The sequence below is a fragment of the Lissotriton helveticus genome, chromosome 9, assembly GCF_964261635.1.
Source record: "Lissotriton helveticus chromosome 9, aLisHel1.1, whole genome shotgun sequence".
Taxonomy (NCBI): domain Eukaryota; kingdom Metazoa; phylum Chordata; class Amphibia; order Caudata; family Salamandridae; genus Lissotriton; species Lissotriton helveticus.
In genome coordinates, this window is record NC_136070.1 from 817,508,614 (window position 1) to 817,530,535 (window position 21,922).

At 45.3% G+C, this 21,922-nt stretch overlaps 1 protein-coding gene across 2 annotated transcripts in view; it reads right to left on the reverse strand.

The window, feature by feature from the left end:
- Positions 1 to 21,922, reverse strand: part of LOC144782995 (homeobox protein six1b-like) — a 177,413-nt gene that overhangs the window by 62,025 nt on the left and 93,466 nt on the right. The window contains exon 3 of one of the 2 annotated variants that reach the window (XM_078662203.1): positions 3,466 to 4,515. The exons of the other annotated variant lie outside the window; for it this stretch is intronic. Within the exon in view, the coding sequence (XP_078518329.1) occupies positions 4,209 to 4,515 (307 nt within the window). The 3' untranslated portion in view covers positions 3,466 to 4,208. Of the gene's footprint in view, positions 1 to 3,465; positions 4,516 to 21,922 lie in introns of those variants that run through there. 2 annotated transcript variants of the gene reach the window in all.

Here is a 21,922-nt window from a genome sequence, read left to right on the forward strand (position 1 = left end):
ATATTATCTTCTATTGATAAATGGCTTTTGGTTTATTCCCGGAGATAAATAAAAAAGAACTGTAGAGGTCCCAAACCTACCTCTCTCGTGGAAAACAAGTCCAAGTTGTAGCCATCTCCAATAAGCAGATTGTGAATCCGGTTTCAGATAAATTCCAGGTAAATATAGGTCCCCTAGAAGCGGACCATCTGTTTGATATGTGATTCGAGTCAACTCAATTTCTTGGCAGGGATTTACTCTGCAACCTTAATTGTGTGATCAGTTGTACACCAGATGGTGTAAACTTTAAACTGAGTACACAAAATTCATCCATTGGATTATTTCCAGTTTTGACAAGGGAAGATGTATGCCCTGACTTAAAGCACTCTGTGAAGGAGGAAGTCTGGGATTTTTCTGGCACAGATATCGGCCTGATCAAAATAGTTCAACCTGTATGAATAACAATCAAGACGAATGCACAGTATCCCCGAAAGCCCAGTACAACCTATCACCAGAGGCGGTGGCTGGAATTATGTCCATCATTGAATCTGTACTAGAGCAGGGCATCTTAAAGGATATTCTAGGGGAATCCATGCAATTCAACTGTAACTAGATCCATATATGGAAAAGTTGTAGTCCATAAAGGTCCAGTAAAATATTGCAAAATATCAGTTTAATTATTTTCTTTATTTTCAGTCCATTCATGTGAAATGAACATTCAGTCAACTCGTTACATTTGAACCATCATTTTTTGAAATTCATCAGGCTCAAGTACATTGAATTAAAAAAAAATTGTCCTCGTAAATATAGGTTTAGTCCTCATTAATAAAATCAGATACAAATTGGATAATTTATGATTCACCTAAACGTAGAACATGGTATGTCCAAACATTATTTGTGTTGTATCCTTCACCAATATGGCATCAGGGGTAAAATAGCCCCAAAATCAATATCTCATTACATATCATAATAACCTCGGCCAAGTCCAACTAGTAAACGTTGCCTGTTACAATGACAATGCTTTTTGGAGTCATATAGAGAGATCAGGTGGTCCTTACAATGGCATGCAGCTTGATTTTGTTGAGATGCCCATATGGAATGGACTCCGTTACATTTTAGTAGTAGTGTGCATCTTTTTCACTTTGGGTGGAAGCTTACATGACTAGAAGAAATGGCAGTCTCACTTTATCCAAACTGTTATTAAGAGAACTGATCCCTTGTTTTGGCCTCACCAGTTTCTCTGGAGTCAGATCATAGGGCTTACTTAAAGAATGAAGTGATGAAAAAGCTTTGTGTAGCGCTGCAGGTGAACCAGAGGTTCCATTGAATATACAGGCATAAGGCATCTGATATTGAACAGATCAATGGGATGTTTAAGTCCTGATTTGCCAAAGTGTGTGAGTCAACATCCCTCAAGTGGCCTGATGCCCTTCTCTAGGTTTTGATGAGTGTTCGAAGCACTCGTGATAGGAGGACAGGACTGCCCCCATGAGATCCTCATGGAGAGAGCCATGAAACTTACCGTTGTGTCTGCAGCTGTGAATATAGAAGATGATACGATTCTCCGACTACTTGAAAGAACTGGCTGATGTGGTGCAGTCTGTCTCTCATCAAGTCAAGGTGGCAACTCCCATTCAGAGCAAAGTGCAGTGCCACAACTGAAGTCCAGGAGATTGATTTCTGGCTAAGAAACACATTCTGAAAAGCTGTCTGTGGCCCCTTTCAAGTCATCCTTGTGAAGACTGCTGTGAAGTCTGCTGGATGCATGGATCTCACTCATGAAGAGTGAGACAAACTGTAAAGAGGTGGTGACAACAACCACTAATTTGCAGAGTCTCTGGTGCACCTCAAACAATCAGAATGTGCCCAAGTTTCTCAAAGTCAACCTGAGACAAGTTTTGAGTCTGTGGAAATGAGCCAAATGTACCCACAGTGAACCAAGCTGAAGAGACTATGAACGATAACTCTGAGACTGAAGAAGGCCAAGTAGTGCAGCCAGAAGGAGGCCAAGAAGAGAAAAATGGCCAAAGAAGGGTGAGACTGTTGTGTCAGAGGAACGCTTCCCAGAAACAGTCACTAAAAAAAAGGGCAAGTGAGCACAGTAACAGCAAGGATGAACAGTCAGTAGTCAAGAGATGAAAGAGGACCTGGGTGTTGGTTGAAGGTACTCTGCTCCTTAATGGACATACTTTGCTGAGAGTGAGCCTGACTCAAACCCATGAAATTAAGGATCAATGTAAAAAGCCTGTAAAATCTCTGTGAATAGGGCTACAATAGTGAAGTCTGACTGTTTTTTTTTATTCTTGACTGACTCAAAGTGAACTGTTACAAACTAACTGAAACATTTTTATAGTTTGGAAACTTCTTAGGACCAATGCCCCTGTAGAAGGGTAGGGTTATTGTTATACCCTACTTAAATGTATAACATGTACTCTAGCCCTGCTGCCTCTAGCTGCTCAGCCAGAGTATGAGTTGGTCTTAGAATGTTGGTGTGCCTGTGATGCGTGGAATGCCTGGGTGTCTGAGTGGGATGAATGTGGCAGTTGGAGATGGGCTGAGCAGCTAGGCATGCTGCTCCTGGTGGGGCTGGTACCACACTAGGCTCGCTGGAGTCAAGACAGATGTAACCTGAACTGAAGATTTAATAAAGAAGACCTAAATGTACATCCTGGCTCCTGGTGTCTTTCTAGATAGGACACAACATATTTTTGGCGGCGAGCAGACTTGGACCCTAGAGACTCTTGGTACAGCACTGAAACAAAGAAACTAAGGAACTAAAATACAAACCAAGAGATCCTACAAGCAACTACTACTACAAAGAATGTATTTCCAGGCAAGCCAGCACCAGCCCCACCAGTGTCCTTCCAACGGACAGCCCCAATGCACAGTGTCACTCCAAAATGACACTACAGCCACGTCTGGGCATACTCTTCCCATGGGGCACAGGGTCAAGACTGATTTGCATATGGTTGGGTTCAAACTGCAATGGCATGGTGAGCAACAAAACGATGGATTTAGGCCCAGATCTCTGTACTGGAGTGAATGTATGACATTGTTCTGCATTCTGTCCATCAACTGTTGTTTTTGCATTTGTCACCCGAGTGGGACGGGTATGCTCAGACGTGAGTCCCGTGCTCTCCATGCCACTAGAATCAAGCTATCCTGGCTGATGATGGCTGAAAGCCCGAAACCAGTCCTAGGATGCTTGTTTCCAGTCCAGGGAGGACCTGGCTTGGCAGTTCGGGCTGGACTGTTCCCATGGGGCACAGGTCCAAGACTGATTGGCATATGGCTGGGTTCAAACTGGAATGGCATGGTGAGCAAAAAAACAACTGATTTAGGCCCAGATCTCTGTACTGGGGTGAATGTATGACATTGTTCTGCATTCTGTCCATCAACTGTTGTTTTTGCACAGGTTAGAAATGGCCACGAGCACACGCACTCGGGCTCTATTATTGGGAAGGTCACCTGACCGGTGACGCCTGTGTTGGATGGGTGTGGGGTGGGTGTATGGGCCAGCCCTCATGAGAGAGGCTGGTGAAAACACTAGACTGTGTCCAGCAGGACACAACAAGTGTTAAGGTGCTATCAGTTCCAAGAAACTGTACAACACTCTTGATAGGTTACATGTTATTTACTTTGGGCTATCGTATTGCACCTTCAGTAGCAGTGTTGGAGAGGTACACTCTCGACTATCTGTCTTATTCACATTAGATATTCTATAACGAGGTGAAACAGGATTAACATAAACATAATTCAGTTTACTCATAAGCCACCCAGCAGTAGCATGCATGCTCCAAATGCACTAATTCATTATTTAAAAGAAGAATACCCTCTCGGCTTCAGCTATTCACATTTTAATAGAAAATCATTTACACAGCTTCAACAGAAATGGTACGATGTACACAGAAGACATGAACATTCAGTGACAAAACAGACCCCAGAGATTCAACAAACACAAAGAGACAGGAAACTGAACTAGGAAGGCGGTGGGGCAGAGAACAATAGACACTAAGAGAAAGTGAGGTCCTTGGTGAGCAGGTACCTCTCTGCCAGGAGGGAACAGAGCTGAACTGCATTCTCCTGGGGTGTAGGTGAACATCCTCTTTGAACATTCATTGAGCAGATAGCTAAAATAATTTTGGGATTTTGTGGTCAATAAAGGAAAAGATGAAAAGTTAAAGGATTTGTTCCCGGACCCCACTCCAACCATGGTCGTTCTCCTTGATTTAGGATCCTAAATCAACTAGGTTTGATGTGAGTGAACCCAAAATGGATTCCTGTAAGGCACGGTGGTGCATGAAGTCCTGTCTCTGCTGGCCTCCAGCATTCATTAGTAGGGCATGGGTGCTATTTCCAGAGAGCCCCTGGTATGGGTAGAGGAGTGAGGGGCTGTCTGAGCGTGGGCCTGGGCTGTCTGCTGCTGAGAGCTCATCGTCAGAGCTTGGAATGATGCTCCTATTGCCTCCCAGTCCATGGTCCACAGTTGGCAGCTCTGCCAGAAGATCCTTTGATGCTCCCCCTTCTCCATTCTCCCTGCAGAAAAAGAAACCGGACACAAGATAAGTTGGTTTTCATCGAGAATATAGGGGCAGATTTACAAGCCCCTTGCGCCACTTTTGCGTTATTTTTAACATGGAAAAAATGACGCAAAAGTGGCGCAAGGGGCTTGTAAATATGCCCCATAGTGTTTATCCTTGACAACACACGCACTGCCCAAATATCAGCGTTTTACGCACCCTCCTCAACAGAGATTGAGTAACAGTTGGAAGGCGGTGAACAGTGAGAGCAAGAGAATAATATAAAATCACCTAAAAGTAAATGGTATCTACGATGTGCATAGAGAAATCTCCAGTGAACTCAGGGGCATATTAGCAACAAATTGCGATAATTATCGCTAAATGCGCTTAGCGCATTTTTTTTATCGCCGCCTTATCGCAGAGATAACGTGCTATTAGCAACGTTTATCTCCAAGGCGATGAAATATCCGGCGATAGCGGCTCAATGTGTGAATATCGCGGGAAATCCAGAGATGTTCAGGCATTATCGCTAATGGGGACTTAACCTGAATATCCACCTCCCATTGGATATACAGGCTAAGTCATGGTCTGAGCAGGTGGTAGGTTCTGGCGATATTCGTGCTTAGCGCAATTTTTTTAATCAATTCACCTGCCTTGCTAATAGGCGATAGCTGTGTTAGCGACTGCTTTCAGTCGCTAACAGGTTGGGTACGCCCACTTTGCATGTCATTAGCGATAAATATTGCTGACATGCAAAGCGGGCCCCAAACCTGTAGCTATTGCCTATAAGCTGTCGCTGCAACAGCTTGCTAATAGGGCGATAAAAATATTGCTGCTTTAGCGGGAAAAAGTCCTGCTAAAGCTGCGATATCGCCCTGGCTAATATGCCCCTCAATGCGCCAGTTTTCACCAGCTGGAAGTAGGACTCAATGTCTGAATCGGCAGGGTAGCATAGGAGATAACAGGCAGAGTGAATATAGCCTTAAGACTCACATCAGCCCATACACATACTGAAGCATGATGTAAGATCTGCATTTGAAATTCACTTCAGACAGTCAGCCAGCACACAAATTGGAGGAAGAAATCAGTGTCTATAGTGGAAGGAGAGTTCTGGGAGTCACCATGCGATCCAGTACATTTATAAAAAGCTACTTAATGTTTGTGTATGGCTCACAAATTTACAGCCTTAGTATAACACTCAGTCAGTAGCTTTTTGAGCAAACGAAATACAGATATGTCTGAATGTCCCAAGAACATTGGAAACTCAGAAATCTTCAGTTACGTCCTGGCCATTGACCAGTGGATGACATTTTTTTTCTGTGTTGATATGTTTATTGATTGATCATTTAAAATCTTTACCAAAAGAGAATGCACAATTTAAAATCAGTGGATGACATGAAACCACCACAATTGAACACCTCCATTACTGAAATACTAACCAATGGAAAATGGGAAAATGTATATTACGGCCCATTCTCCACCTGGACTGACAGTCTAGGACCACCATAAATATCCAAGGAGGTAAGAAACCTTGGAATCACCATGGATGCCAAACTGTTCATGAATGTCCAAGTGAATGAGCTATCCAAGATCAACATTCTTACAATGAAAACGCCATGACACATCTTTCCACACCTTCGCCTCAAAGTCCAAGCAGCAATCTCTTTTGTTCTATCAAAAGTAGATCACGCTAATGGTCTATATAACTTCTGCATGTAAAGCCACAAGCCCGTAATTTCCCCTGTTTTGAAGGCCTTTGCTAGGTATCTGTTTCCAGAAGATCCTATTTCAAGATGCTTTGGATCACCCACAAAGCAATTTATGGCAACAGACCACTTTTCATCAGGAAGAAATCACAAAATACATCCAAAACGGGAACCTACGCTCTAGACTAGCACTCTGTCTCATAATCCTAGCACGCAAGAAAAAAAACCATTGGTGGCACATCTTTCTCTGTGCAAGTGACTAAACAATGGATTCTTAAATTCAAATATTAAAAAAATGTGATGGCACTACCCATATCCATTTTTATAAGAAATTATACAGATCCTCCCTGACATTGAAACTGTTTGGTGATTTAGTATTAAGATTTAACATATCACTGGGCCACCCACACACCATGGTTCTCTGATGTGAACCCCCTCCTGCACCCCCACCTCCCCTTTACCTGTAGGCTTATAGCGGCAATAACACTAGGACTCCACCCACGCAGGGGCGGCATCTCAGGGACACATACACGCCCATGCCCTTACCCAATGGACCTACAGGCTCATGCCTGGTTGGCATTACAACTGAGCTAGCCCCCCCACTGCCAGTCCGCCTTGAGAGTGTACCACCCCGCGCAGGCCACCGATTCCCCGCACAGATATACCCACTACTGAGTATAGGAATCTGAGCTAAGGGACACTGCATCACACTAGAACTTTGCCTAAATACTAAAGTAAGGCGCGCTGCTACAACCCAGGGATGGTCGCCCACTCTGCCAGAGGCTGTCAAATAACAATAGAAGTTTGTACGCTTTGTTTTTTGTTTCTGTTTCAGAAAAAAATGTAAATCAAAAAAGTAGTGATGTCTCTCTCCTAGCAGGATTCCAATGCGTTACAAGGGAGGCGTGGCAGCTGACCCCACATGCCGGCAGCCAGTGCAGCTACTGAAATTGACTTGTATGAAAAACAATTCTAATAGCGATTAGCATAATCTGTTCACCTTCATGAGCATAATTATCATTTAGTCAAACCTTAATTCTGATATTTATTGGAATGGGTGGTCAGCTCTTTCAGAAATTGTCAGGATTAATGATTGATGTCCCCTCAATTTCTTTAATAATCTGCAACAATCTCAAATAGTTCTTCATCTAAACCATCACATCTACAGCAAGTTCTTTAGGGAAGGATTTAAGAAATTAATTTAGTGCGGCAAAGAATTCTCAGAAGTAGAAAGTGCATTTCTTGTCTCAAGTGCAAACCTTCCATCCAGTGAGTTACTATGTGCCTTATCATTCAGCATATACAAGTAGAAACTTGCATGGACTGATCTCAACACAGTGCTGGCTATTCAAATTGCATGACAATGAGGAATCCCAATCGCTAATAACAAGTCGTACACTTTATTGTAGAGAAGATAACACGCTGTCAGAGAGATACGCTGAACGAATACGGGAGCGTTCACAAACAGAAACAAACGCTGGACATACAAGTGCACAAATATCTATTCAAAGGTGCTAGCTATTGGAATTACATATGCCGATAAGTGGTCCCAGGTATTAGGAAGAATTGCATGAGACTTTGTAACACAGGCTGTCGGCAAAGAGAATTGTCACGGCACGCCAAACCAGCAATATTCAGCAAAGACGGGATAAAACCAACACTAACCTCTTCATAATTACTAGGGCGTGTGTCGGTAAACTCCTGTATGCAGGGGTTGGTGGAGTTTTTGCCAAACTATGTGCTCCAAGGGGAGCGTAGAGTTACAAAACTCTGTGAACTAAGCCCTCGGAGCGGCGTTTACCACCCACCCCTAGTAAAGACTAAATATGGTCATAGAAAGGATAGAGCCCTGAACAACATATGATAGACAGTTTTCAATTTTAATCATCTGAGATCTTCCCGTGAGGTAAGATTCAAACCATTAAAATACTATACCTTCGGTACTGCAGGCCTGATTGAAACTGGATTGAAATTTGTCTAGAACACTGTTGTCCTTGATGTGTTGGGTGAGTTGCTCCACTACACATCTTACAGTGATTTTAGTGAGGAATGGGAAGTGATGATAAGGCGGAAGTTGATTATGTCATTTTTTTTTTTTTTACATCCCAGATCGATGCTGGTCGACCATTTGTTGGAAAATGGACGCAGCGGGAGGGTACCATGCCTGAACTGGACATAAAACTTCCTAGCGAGAGCTGGTTTTATTTCGTCTAGGCATGACTCCAGATTATAAGTATCCTTTACGTCCATAAATTTGGCAGTGATGGGGCCTATGGCGCGATTTTCAAAGCATTGGTCTAGTTTGCCCTCCCTATAGCTACTAACCAATTGTGTCCATGAGATTGCAGTGCAGGCTACCTCCAGATTACTCCAGAGACTATCTCTACCTAAGTTGTGGAGACCTTTTTTAAGATGCGTGAATCAGTCCAGTTTGTTGATACCTGGGAGACCCAAAATTTCCTGCAACTCTGACCTAAATTTGGCCAGTTCGGGGGTCACCCCTATTCGATGCCAAAATAAGAGGTCTGCATCAGATTTCCTTTATAATGGGTCTTACCCCTAGATCCAGGCGCAATGGAACAAGTGGGGAGCTCGCTGGTAGACTGAGCAACTTTTAAAAAAGATTGTTCTCAGTTTTAATCATGTTCTTCGGAAGACAATACCCCAATAGTTCCGCCCCGTACATGACAGAGCTTCTTAGTTTGGTTTTGTAAATCTCTAAAACAGGTCATAATGGCTTGCGTGAGGAGTTTCTGTAGAGCTTAGCCTGGCCGCCTACGGTCTGGGTTTAATTAAGACTGGATTTAACCATATGGGGCCCCCAATCCATATTTTCTGATAGGGTGAGACCTAGATGCACAAAGACCAATACCCGCTCAAATTGGATGCAATTCATGTGCGGGTTTGGACAGGTTGTGTGAACGGGGTTGAACACCATACATTTTGTCTTCTGTATATTGATCTCCAACCCCCTGGTTTCACAGAACTCAGAAAACCGTCTAGGAATTTCTGAATACCCATCGGTGATTTTGGACAGCAAGAGGGTATTGTCTGCAAACATCAGTGCCGGAATTAGTTTGTATGCTAGCTTGGGAGCATCTATATCCTTTACCTTGCTCAGTTTGTCAACCAATCCGTTGATATAAAGGCAGAACAAGGTGGGGGCCAGCGTCAATCTGGGATGTCCGGCATACACGAATGCAAAGGAGAAGGAACTCCATGTATTCTTTTTTTGTCCGGGATATAAAGAAATAGACTAAGATGGCTGGTACAACTGCGTAGGAACCTGCGCACAAGGCGCTATGAAGAAACTTTTAGACTATTGAAGTATAACACTCATCTACCTATTGTTTACGCTGTTTCTCGTTTTTTAACTTCCATGTGGTGGACGCGTAAGGCCTTTTTAGAAAACAGAATGGTCCAAATGCTGACTGTCAGTCCGTATTAATCCTCTGTGTATTAATTTTTATGACTTTTTTTATACCTTTTAACTTGATTTTATACTGTCTATGTAATGTCTTTCATGGTCCTCGACCGAAATAAAGACATTTTTGGATTGGATTGGATAATGTCATTCACATCAGCTGAGGGATTCTTTAGAAGTGGGGTCAGCTGACCAGTTTTGAAGACATCAGGAAAGGATCACTGGCTGTGAAGGAGGGTTACCAAATTTGTCCAGTAAGGTAGCATGTGGGTATAGACGACTGTTGCTTGGGAAAGGGCCTTGAGAATGGTTCAAAGGTTTGGTTTTCAAGATGATCTTGAGGATGACGTCCTCAGTGATGAAGACAAAACTATGCTAAGAGCCATTGGATTTGTTTACCTCATGTGAGGTAGGATGTGTATCATTAACTTTTGCATCGATGAACTGTACAAATTCTACTGCTTTCTTTGTTTGGTCATCAAATTTGATGGTTGAAGATGGGGGGCATTGCTTGTGGTTTTGATTAGGTCAAAGAGTTTCTATGGTCTGTTCTTGGCACAGTCAAGGAGGGTTCTATAGTAACCGGGAGCCGCTCCTGCTCTGGGGTGGTCTAATTGAGTGGCAGCCTGCCCTGAGCACTACACGATACATAGCTGCATGTGACATTGTAAGTCCCCGTTGGGTCTGCTGAAATTGGAGCGGCCTTCAGTATCTGGTGCTGACAAGTGAGCTTCCTCATGACTTTGGTGTAGTGCTGATCGTAATCTGAAGATGAGAAGCCGCCCGCAGCCATAATGAAATTGTTAACCCCTTACCTAGAGGGTTATCCTGCTGCAACATAACTGTCTCTAAGCCATATGGAAATCGTTAACCCCCTACCTACAAAGTTATCCTGCTGCAACATAACTGTCCCTATTGGCCTGACAGAGGTGAAGAGGAACGAGAACTGACGCTGTGGGCGTCACAGCGACGTGGCCGCCATTTTTAACTTTTTTTCACCCCAGTTGAAATCTTCCTAATAATCCTACCAGGACTGTGCCTGACCTCAAGATGGCATCTCGAATTCATTCGGTCCATGGTTTCTCCCCCCCCCCCCAATCTGACAATCTCTAAGTACTCCTGATCTCCATTCTGACAGCGGAGTCCGAACACTATGTCCGACGCCCGGTGGAGCTGCTCTATTCAGCTATTGAGGAGATCGACCTTGGTTCATCCCCTGACCATCACCTACCAAGCCGGACTTTGGGCACAGTTTTTCTCTACATCTCCCTGTCTCGCCCCCCTCATCGTATTTATGTAACTCTGCTTTTTTCCTTATCTCCTATCTATCTATCTGTTCTCATTTAGCACTCTTTCTTTGTCCAACTTCCTTTACGCCTATCCCCTCTCACCTGAATCTTTCCCCTTGCCCGCTACACCGCCTAGCCCCCTGTCCTTTTGTGCCCTTTGACTAAGCACTCCTTCTCCCATTGTTGGGGAAAGATTCAATATTTATACTCTGGAGTCTCAGCGAACCCGCTGAGAGAGTCCACAGCGCCTAGGGAGCCACTCACAGTTAAGGTATGGTATAGCACCCCTTGCCAAAGCACTCCCTCTCCCCTTTTTGGGGAAGGATCCAGTATGTAGGCCTTGGAGTCTCAGAGACCCTTCTGAGAGAGTCCACTGCATATAGGGAGCCTCTCGCAACAGAGATGGGATCACAGCTTACTGGACTTTGGACACAGCTCTGACTCGTCTACTGGTTTGAGTCCCTGTCACCCCTCCCTCCTCTTTCCATGCTGTGTCTCTCACCCTCCCCTCCTCTTCCCTGCTCCATTCTCTGTCTACCTCCCCTGCTCTTACCCCCCATCCCCTGAATCGCTCCCCGTGCCTGCTTTTACCCTTACGTATATGTCCTTTTTGTTTGTCTCGACCTTACTTGTCACTATGTTGCCAGGCTCTAATAACTGTGTAACCTTTGTAACAATGTAACCTGCAATTATGGTCATATACTCATGTAAGTGCTCTGGTACCTTCGGGTCTAGCCAGTGCTATATAAAACCTTTAAAATAAAATAAATAAATAATAGATTTTTCGCTAATGATGTATTTGTAATAACGCTATTTTCAATCAATAAATCAATCAACATTTGTAAAGGCGCACTGTCATCACTGGAGCTATTTGGGCACTGAGGTGCAAGGTCTTCGTTAAAAAGTCAGGTCTTGAGAAAACAGCGACAAGAGGGAAGAAACGAGCAGAGAGAGGCAAAAGAGAGGTAGAAAAAGGAGTGAGCAGAAAAGGGGCAGACAAATTAGCAGGAAAGGCAAAACCGAGCAGAAAAGGGCAAACCAGAGGGCAATAAAAGAGCAAAAAAAGTCCAAACAAAGGGCAGAAAAATAAGCAGAAAAGGCAAAAAGAAGAGCCCAAACAGGAGCAAAAAAGGCAAAATAGAGGACAGAAAAACAAGCAGGAAAGGAATAACAGATGGCAGAAAAGTGAGCAGAAGAAGGCAAAACAGAGGGTAGAAAAACGAGCATAAAGGCAAAACAGAGCAGTAGGGGGGAAACAGAGAACAGAAAACAAGCAGGAAAGGCAAAACAGATGATAGAATAATTAGTAGAAAAAGCTAAACATGGCAAGAAACGAGAAGAAGAGGCACACATAGAGGGAAGCAAGTAGACAAGCAGCACAGTGTAGTAGTCTGCAGGCTACCTGGACAGAACTATCGCAGGGGGAGCTGGCATGAGGACCTGCTCAATGGGGCCCCACTACGGCCTCGATTACATAGGTCCTGTGCAGAGGGCTGGGAGGTGGGGAGAGGAGGGAAACTGCTGGAATAGGGAAACATGAGCAGAAGGAAAATACAGAGGGAAGAAACAAGCAGAAAAGGAAAAACAGAGGGCAGAAAAGGGCATAACTGTGGGCAACAAAACAAGCAGAAATTGCAAAACAGAGCAGAAGAGGACAACGCAGGGCAGAAAATGAGCAGAAAAGGCAAAACAGAGGACAGAAACATAAATGAGCAGAATATGAAAAACAGAGAGCGTATAAGCAGAAAATGCAAAACAGAGGCCAGTAAAATGAGCAGAAATGCAAAACAGAGCAGAAGAGGGCAAAACAGAGGTCAGAAAAACGAGCAGGAAAGGCAAAACAGAGGGTAGAAAAACAAGCAGGAAAAGGCAAAACACAGTGTGAAAACATGAGCGGAAAAGGCAAAACAGAGCAAGAAAAGAGAAGAGGAGGCACAAACAGAGGGCAGTAGGTAGACAAGCAACAGAGGGTAGCGGACTGCAGGCAATTTGGACAGGAGTACTGTTGAAGGGGCAGCTGGCAAAGAGACCTGCTCAATGGAGTCCTGCTGCAGCCTTTATTAAGAAGATCTTGAAAAAATGGACAGAAAACCTAACAGAAAGGCAAAATGGATAGCACACAAAAAGCAGAAAATGAAAGAGGGCAAAAAATGAGCAGGAAAGACAAAACAGAGGGCAGAAAAACAAGCAGAAGAAGGCAAAACAGAGGGCAGAAAAACTATCAGAAAAGGCAAAACAAAGCAGAAGAGGGCTAAAAAATGTGGAGCAAAGTTAAAATGGAGGGAGGAAAAATTAGCAGAAAAGGCAAAACAAAGGGCAGAAAACGAACAGGAAAGACAAAACAACGGGAAGAAAAACAGGCAGATAAGAACAAAACAGAGGGCGGAAAAACTAATTGAAAAGGCAAAACAGAGCAAGAAACGAGGGAAGGAGGCACAAACAGAGAGCAACAGGTCGGCAGACAGCAGAGGGTAGTGGGCTGCGGGTAAGCTGAACAGCAGAACTATCACAGGGGAAGCTGGCACGAGCATCGAGGGCTTGAGAGATTATTGACAGAGGGTGAATGTCTCCATGTCTTCTCCAGGATTCTTTGATTTTTCCTTTTGTCATAGAGGGACTTATTGAAGCATGGGGCACAGGGTGTGGGCCTTTTCTTCTTTCTTTGTAGTGGAGCTACAATGTCTATCAAGACAGAAAGACTGGTGAAAGAAACATTGAGTGGTCAGGACACTGATGTCATAGTTGGGGCTGATATCTGGTAGTAACTTGTTAGCTGTGTTGCTGAGAGTGATGAGATCGATATTTTTTTGTTTTGCAAAATCGGGTAGTTGCCCTTTTAGGTTGACTCAAGATTACAACATGATAGAGGTGAAGTGAGAAAGGGATGAGGCTGTGGTTGGACCAGTCTACTGGTATAGGATCATCTAAGGTTAACAGGTCATCTTTGGAAATAATAAGGTCAAGCGTGTAGCCCCTGGGGTATGTTGTTTTAGAGTTGTATTGCAAAAGATCATTTCTGGAGAGAAATGTGGCAAGGTGGTTGGCAGCCGAGTCTTCCAAGGTGCCCCAGTGAAGATTAGAGTCTCCTAGAAAGGTCAGTTTATCGCTTTGTGAAGATTGGTCAATTGCAAAGTCAATTAATTCCTCATTAAAAGCAGAGTTGTCACCTGGTGGAGGGTAAATGGGGTAAATCCTGATAGGGGAGTTGTGCTGCAAGTTCCAGTGTAAGATATTCACGTGTAGAGAAAGAGCTACTGGGTAGTTTCCTGCACTGAAGGGAGTTTCTGAAGATGGCAGCGTAATTAAACCAGGTATCAATGAGGATTAGTAGGCCAAGGTTGTAGTGAGTGATGGTATCTGAGATTTCCAGCCTGTGTTTTGTTGCAGGTCTGCAGTTGTGCAGCATACCATGCAGTTCTGAAGTGACTGTTTTGGTGTAGGGAGTGTCAGGGCTTTTGGTGATGATAGGAATGATGCTCCTATAGGCCAGTTTCTGGGTTAATGGGTGGCGTTTGGTTCGTACCAGGGAGATGCTAGGTATAGTACATTGTTTTGTTTCTCAGGAAGGGAGATGGTGAGGGAAGTAGAGGTAATATAACTAGCATGTAAATTAATAATTTCAGTTTTGGAGAGATTGTGCACAGCTCTTTGGGGCATGAGAGAAGAGTACTCATCAGGATTAGGTTTTTGGGGTATTGTGGATTCGCAAAGGGGAGTAAGGAGTCAAGTACACAGGACATTTTAGCACTTAAGAGGGAGATAATGACTGCAAGCTGGTAGATTGTGGAGTTAAGGTGGCCTACTTTATTTTTGAGGGTGTGCAGAGCTATGTGGAGTAGTGTGGCTCACTGGTTAGAGGCAGCAGACCCGAGAGCAGAAGTCGGCCTGGGACCAGGGTTCAATTCCCAACGCGGCAGGGTCGTGGACCTGGGTCAGCGGACTCGATAATTCTCGCTTCGGTGTTAACTCTAATCAGGGGTTCCACTCGGCAACTCTGGGCATTAGCTTGCCTAATCTCCACAACGGCCCCATCAATTCCGGGGATGCCTGGCTCCACCTTGGGGACTCCCAGCAGGGACCATCCCACAGGGAAAGCCAGGACGGGTTCCCCAGAGTTATACAGCGCCAGGAGACCTATGGACGGGTAGCAGTGCGCTTTACAAGCTCAAATACATTTACATTTACATTTACACATTTACATGCAAGGAATGCTATGATACTTGGTAGGGACGGCGGATTCTAAGGAGAGATCTTCTTGGTAACACAACAGGTGCAAAAGCAAGGAGCAATTGCCTATACAATTGCATATACAATTACAAGTTCTCATTCTTTCCTCAATGATCTGGAACTGCTGCTTCTCTCCATCTTACACAACAAATATAAACAAGACCAAATCTCTTCACAAGAAGGCCATGATGGTGGACTCTATCTAGTTCAGAAAAATACAAAAACCAGAGTTGCACCACATGTAAATGAAAGAACAATGCTGTAGGAGCTGCAGGCAGCCTAACTGTCCGGTGCAATGCTTTCTCCCCCCGCCTTCCCCGATGCACCCTAGGCCCCTTCTCTTCCCTAGTCTTCTCCCTTTACTTATTCCTACTGTCTTCTATGATCTGATGCTCTCCTTCCTGGTATTCTGTTACAGTTTAGACCTTCCTGGTCTCATAGTTTTACCCGTTCTGGTTTTCTGGATACATTCGGTCCTAGGGGCCGGGCTATCTTTGGCAGTGACTGCCCGGTGTACACTGGGTGTTTTATGACGCGGCCGGCCCTGCTGGGTTGTAGGCAGAACGCTGTGTATAACGCTGTTAAACGTGAGAACTGTCAATGTTATCTATTGCATTTTGCTTGACGCGGCCGGCCCTGTAAGGGTTGTAGGCTTACCGCTGTGTATCAGTCACTCTTCTGCGTACTCCCTGTTTTGGGGGTGAAATAAAAAGACTTGAATATAAATGAAAGAACAATGTTAGCACATGAATATTTCATAACTAATAACAATAATTCTCGAGTAGTCCAGGGATATTCTTCATTTATTAGTGCTTCATATAAAAGTTCATAAAAAACGGCCAATGCCTTTTGTCCAAAAGAGAATGGGCTTCTTCAGGGCAGAAATTCACTGGCATCAAATAATTCCAGTCATATCATAATTATAGTGATAAATGTTTCCTACATGTGATCCATTTCTGGTGCAGCATCTATATCAAGTATATGACTGGATGGGCACTTTACGAACAAGGTTTTCAAGTAGACATCCAAATATTGAGCTCAGATTGTCAAAATGATCAAAACATTTCAATAGGGGAATGTCCACTGTATACTTGGCACTTCGATGGGTGCTGAGCTATCCAGAGAATGGAGAAATTCCTCCAAAATTCGGCATCCAGTAGAAAGAGGTGAACAATCTAGTTCAGCTCCACAATCCCAAAATCCGCAGAATATTCCTAAACCCAATGGCCATCAGCTCCCCTATTTACATGCAGGAGCCAATGAGAGTGGTGGAGATACCTCTGAGGCATGCGCAGACCTTGCCGCGTAGAGCTATCCAGATTATGGCCTGTACAATCCAGACCGTCGCTTGCCCAGATACTGCGCGGCCTGTTGGGGCCTGAAAGAGCGGGCTGTTCCGGAGATTGCCATCGGGCATGGGTGGTTCGCCCTCCTTCCTTTTTCCTCCCCAACCCCCCATTCTCCCCTGCACACTCTGGAGGCGGCCCGCTGAACAGTGTGAGGGCCCTGGGGACCCCAGAGAAGCATCCCCCAACACCTAGCCTGTGAGGCCTACTTCCATCAAGAGGTCCCTGGTGCCCGTGCTGGGTGGAGACCCCTCAACCGACAGCTGTGTCTTGACGGTGTGAGCCCTGTGAGCAGCGGCAGACTCTATGAACCAATAACGCCTTATATTGGACCCACAGGTTAGTAGCGGCCACATTTACTTAACTCGCCCGGGCTGATTGTGAACCTGTGGGGCACCCAGTGGCCTTGTATGGCTCAAGCAGTGGTACTGCTCGGACCACATGGGAGGGTCTCCATATGAGGCAAGGGCCTTTCCCCTCATTACTGGCTTGAGTTGGGACTCGTCATGCGCCGATGGGGGACAGTGGGACTTACTGAATGTCAGTGTGATGCCTCTCTCTCAGATTTATTAACTTGGTCAGTTCCTGACAGCAGTCGTTTTCGTTACTTTTTAGTCAGGTTGAAAACTTAGACTACACTCTCCACCATGGCGCCTAGTCTGTTAACACATTCTAGTCCTCCCACTCTTTTCATTACTCCTTAGTATCATATGGCTTTTTATCCCGCCCCAAACACCGAGATAGCAACAGTACAGCGGTAGAGCTAGAGGACCCCAAACTCGTTTTCTTGGATACACCTTCCCGGTAAGAGAGTGTTTCTATTCTGGTTTTTCACCTTTCTCAGCCCAGTTACTTGGCTCCTTGCCGGTTTGACATTTTGGAGCGTGACGAAGTGTTTTATGTTCAACCCCGACTGGTTGCTGTTTTTGGAACCAACCAGGTGATTATCGTTCAACCCGTGGCATCTTACCGGATATTTTTTCAGGACCCAGTATCCCTATTTCACTGGTGAGTGTCTCTCTACTCACTTTACTACTTCACACGCACGTGCCCCCCGAGGCTGTGTTCATTTTACTGATAGGTGTTTTTTGGTTTATTCGCCATTTCCCTGGCTGAGGACTCCATCCTACTATTGTACCTTCCTGTACGCCACAGAATCTTCCAGTCCCATTCAGCCAGGTAGCTTCAGTGGTTCTTTTCCATTAGGGTTTTCACATTTTTTTCACTCCAGTGTGCGCACCTGGTGTTTCCTCTGTTTCACTTCACTCTATTAACCATAATCGTTTCATCCCCATATTTACCATCGCAACGCAATCTGTTGCCATACTTCTAAGTTGTATTTGATTTTATAAACGTGCATCCACGTTTTTGGTTTCGCCGCATGTGTCTTGGGTGGGGCGCATGATCCACCTTTTATCTACACATCCACATTTTCCCCCCTTATGTTTTCACCACGATTGGCTTCTCTTTTTCACCTGGTTCTACCTAGTCAGTATTGTTTAACCCATTGTGTTTTTCTTTTGGTCATATCTAATTGGCTTCCCCCTAACTATTGGTTGTCTGACTAGTATCATATCATATTGTATCGCATTAGATATGAGTTGTATTGTGTTTTCTCTTTAGATTTTGCCTGAAGAAGGGACAGTACCGTCCCGAAATGCATCGGGCTGTTCGCAAGAATTGGACTATTGGCATACTTTAATGTTGAATCATTTGTATTGTTCATGATGTAATGAATATACACTGTAAAATATCAATTGACCGTATGATGCCAGTGCAATTATATTATAAATTACCATGATGGTTTACTTCATGCATTATCGATGAATGCAATCGTTTTTGCAATCCACAAGATATTTATCATGTGTTGTTATTGACTACTGAATATTGTTCCATTACTTTTTGAAAGTCCCTTGGGACATCAGTGCACAGTGCACAGTGTTTGCTACCTCCTTTGGCAGCATTTCTTTTCCTTGTCTAAACTTACACTTGTTAGACAGCAAGTGTCACACTGTAGCACCATTGTATTGCAGATCACTATAGTTGTAGATTACGTGACTATTCTGTTACTTGAGGTGTGCTCTCCTTACTCCCCTATTGTTGCTTGTATGGCTCAAGCAGTGGTACTGCTCGGACCACATGGGAGGGTCTCCCTATGAGGCAAGGGCCTTTACCCTCATTACTGGCTTGAGTTGGGACTCGTCATGCGCCGATGGGGGACAGTGGGACTTACTGAATGAGTGCTGCAACCCCACAGGAGATTGTAGCATGTCATCTTGGCTTTTGAGGCAGGTTAGAGGGCCATTTTACTGGAGGTGACCATGCATCATCAGTGCATTTTGTGCCCTGCAGTGGATAGCACACACTGCCTCACACCTGGAGCGGCGATTTGGCGAGCTGTACTGACAGGGCAATTTGATATAGGGCACCCGGAATCTGGGCCCACCTGGGGTGATCTGGGGGAACGTCCTGGAACTCTTTGGGATAGGCAGCCCCCCAAGGCTGTCCTGCTGTGGCGGTGTAATGGAGACCACTAATGTGTATTGACTCCTATATGCAGAGACCTCTCATAGGGCCCTGAGCAGGCTCGCATCTGGACTAGCCCACTGAGCCCTCTGGGTGGAGTTGGACTCATGGCATTAAGGACTGGGCACTCTGATCTCAAACCCAGCCACCGCAACACACAGGCCTACCACGGCCGCACACCCCACCACGATCTTAGGATCACTGCTTTCCTTCCACAGTGGCGCTAACATCCAGCTACTCAATCTGTAGGCTTCACCCGCCTGCAATCCGGGCCCGCTAAATAAGGAGATCAATGATCACGGGGGAGGCCACGGGGACCTACCACGATCTCCAGGTTGTCGCTGATTGTCAGGGTGGGCCCCACCAGTATGTACCAGAGGCGCTGATCTCTTCTGAGTCAGGGGGGCTCTCTTAGGATCACTGCTTTCCTTCCACAGTGGCGCTAACATCCAGCTACTCAATCTGTAGGCTTCACCCGCCTGCAATCCGGGCCCGCAAAATAAGGAGATCAATGATCACGGGGGAGGCCACGGGGACCTACCACGATCTCCAGGTTGTCGCTGATTGTCAGGGTGGGCCCCACCAGTATGTACCAGAGGCGCTGATCTCTTCTGAGTCAGGGGGGCTACAACCCTGGGCGTGTTGGCAAGGCTCCAGCTAGTCAGACCAGATGCACCGCAGCGTCGGCTTCACCTGCCTGCCCGGCGCCTATGTCCTTGGAAGACGCTGCGGCCCATCTACACCCTTTCTACAAGACCCAGACGGCTCACCCATCCACCACTGGAATGAGTCTAGAGGCCTCAAGTGTTCCGGGGGGGCCGCACGTCCCCTCCATTGGGGGTGAGTCTCTCCACATGCTACCGGGTCGGAGCGGCGAAGCCACAAGACCCGGCCCAGTCACACAGTCTCCTCCGCAGCCCGCGCCGTACCTCCCTGGCCAGGGCCTGGCCCCGGGGTGCCACGCACTGCTGCTCCTGATCCGTGGGCCGGGCTGATCTTGTTTTTGTTGACTTTAGGACTCTGCACTTGTGCTCTCTCCCTTTAAACATGGTGAAACTGGCTTGTATTCAATTCACACATTTAATTTACTTTTAGGTCCCTAGTAAAGTGGTACTCTATGTACCCAGGGCCTGTAAATAAATGCTACTAGTGGACCTGCAAAACGTATTGTGCTACCCACTTAAGTGGCATTTTAAACATGGCTCAGACCTGCCATTACAACATGCGGGTACGGTTTTAAACTGCCATTTTGACTTGGCAAACTAACCCTTTTGTCAGATACATATAAGTCACCATTAGGTTAGATGTTTCACAGGCCAGAGGGCAGGGTGCCGTGTATTTAAAAAGTTTGACCTTTTACCTTTTACATGTCCTGGTAGTGAAAAGCTCTTACATTTATTTTTCACTGCTGTCAGGCATAACTCTTACTTAGGATAACATTAGGTTAACTTATAACAATTAATAAGTGGTAACCTTCAATTGGGAGAGGGGACTACAAAATGTAGAGTTTGATGCCTAAATAATTGTAATGAAAGTGCTTCTTAATGGTAAAGTCGGATTTTAAGTCACAATTCTGAAAAAAGGCCACTTCTAGGAAGTTGGCATTTTCTTATCCCAACCATTTGGTATCTGACTAGGTGTAACTGGCAGTTGATCTTTGTGTAGACAGTGAGACAAGTTAAAGACAGGCTTTGGCAGGATGGGCCATCTCTGCCTTGATGAGGGGATGGAGTTGTAACCTACCACACTTGTACATCACAAAGGCTGTGGCTGGGTGAACTCATAAACTTGACACTAGATCGGTGTGACCCCAGAAAAGTTGGGGCCAAGGCAGGGAGACGGGAAATTCTAAATACCTCTGGTGGTTGAAACGTCCAGAACCTTCTCGTACTTTAAAGCAGACATCTGGTGTAAATAAGGGCACCTTAGACCTAACCCTTCAATACACCTTTGGACCTGTAGAAGACTCAGAATGACTGCTGGGCTGCTCTGCAAGAAGGCCTGTTAGTCTGCTGCTCTGCTGCTCTGCAGACCCTGCTGCTTAAGTGAAAGAATTGGACTGGCATCTTAATCCCAGGAACACCAGAGTGACTCCAAGGGCTAGTTAGCTGACCTCCTGATCAGAGATTCAGAGACAGAAAAGGCTTCAACCATCCTGAACCCAGCATCTGGGCTCTACTAGCTGTGAGTCTTCCACTCCAAATGGTGCCATACCATTCCTGTATCATTCGAAGTGGACTTGAACGTGCTCTGCCAGCCCAGCTGTGGTTCTGTGCACAGAACCATCGCAGCACAATGCATCTCCTCACAGCTGCTTCGGAACCAACGCAGCGCAACTTATCCCTGACTGAGGTCCCCGTATCAGGGCCCCAGAGCTTCCTCTGCATCGCCACTGCGCAACACATCCTTGACACCGAACATCGAACATCACATTGCAAGGCCCCCTTTGATGTCTTCTTCAACAACGACACAGGACTTTGCATTGCAGCCCTGCAAGATCCTCTGAACTGCTGCTGTGCAACGCACCTCAATGCCGGACCCTGTTGACTGCCTCCTGCCTCCTTGATGTTGACGTTGGACTCTGCATCACAGCCCCCCAGCTCCTTGGAACTGCTGCTGCATGGGACATCCTCAACATGTGATCTTGCAATGCTCCAAAAGCAAGCGTTAAGGTACTTTGTTCAATGGGCCTAAATTGCTCCATGTATTGGGCTGCACTCTATCGTGGTCAACTGAACTTGTGACTTTGTCCCGGTCCATCACAACCAGATAACCAGAATTGGCGACTTGTGCTTTAAAATTGCATGTCTCTGGTTCTACTGATTTATTTTTTGTCATTTTGGTCTCCAATAATTTTTTTAATTTTAACCCATTTTTCTAAATTGGTGTGGAATTTTCCTTGTGT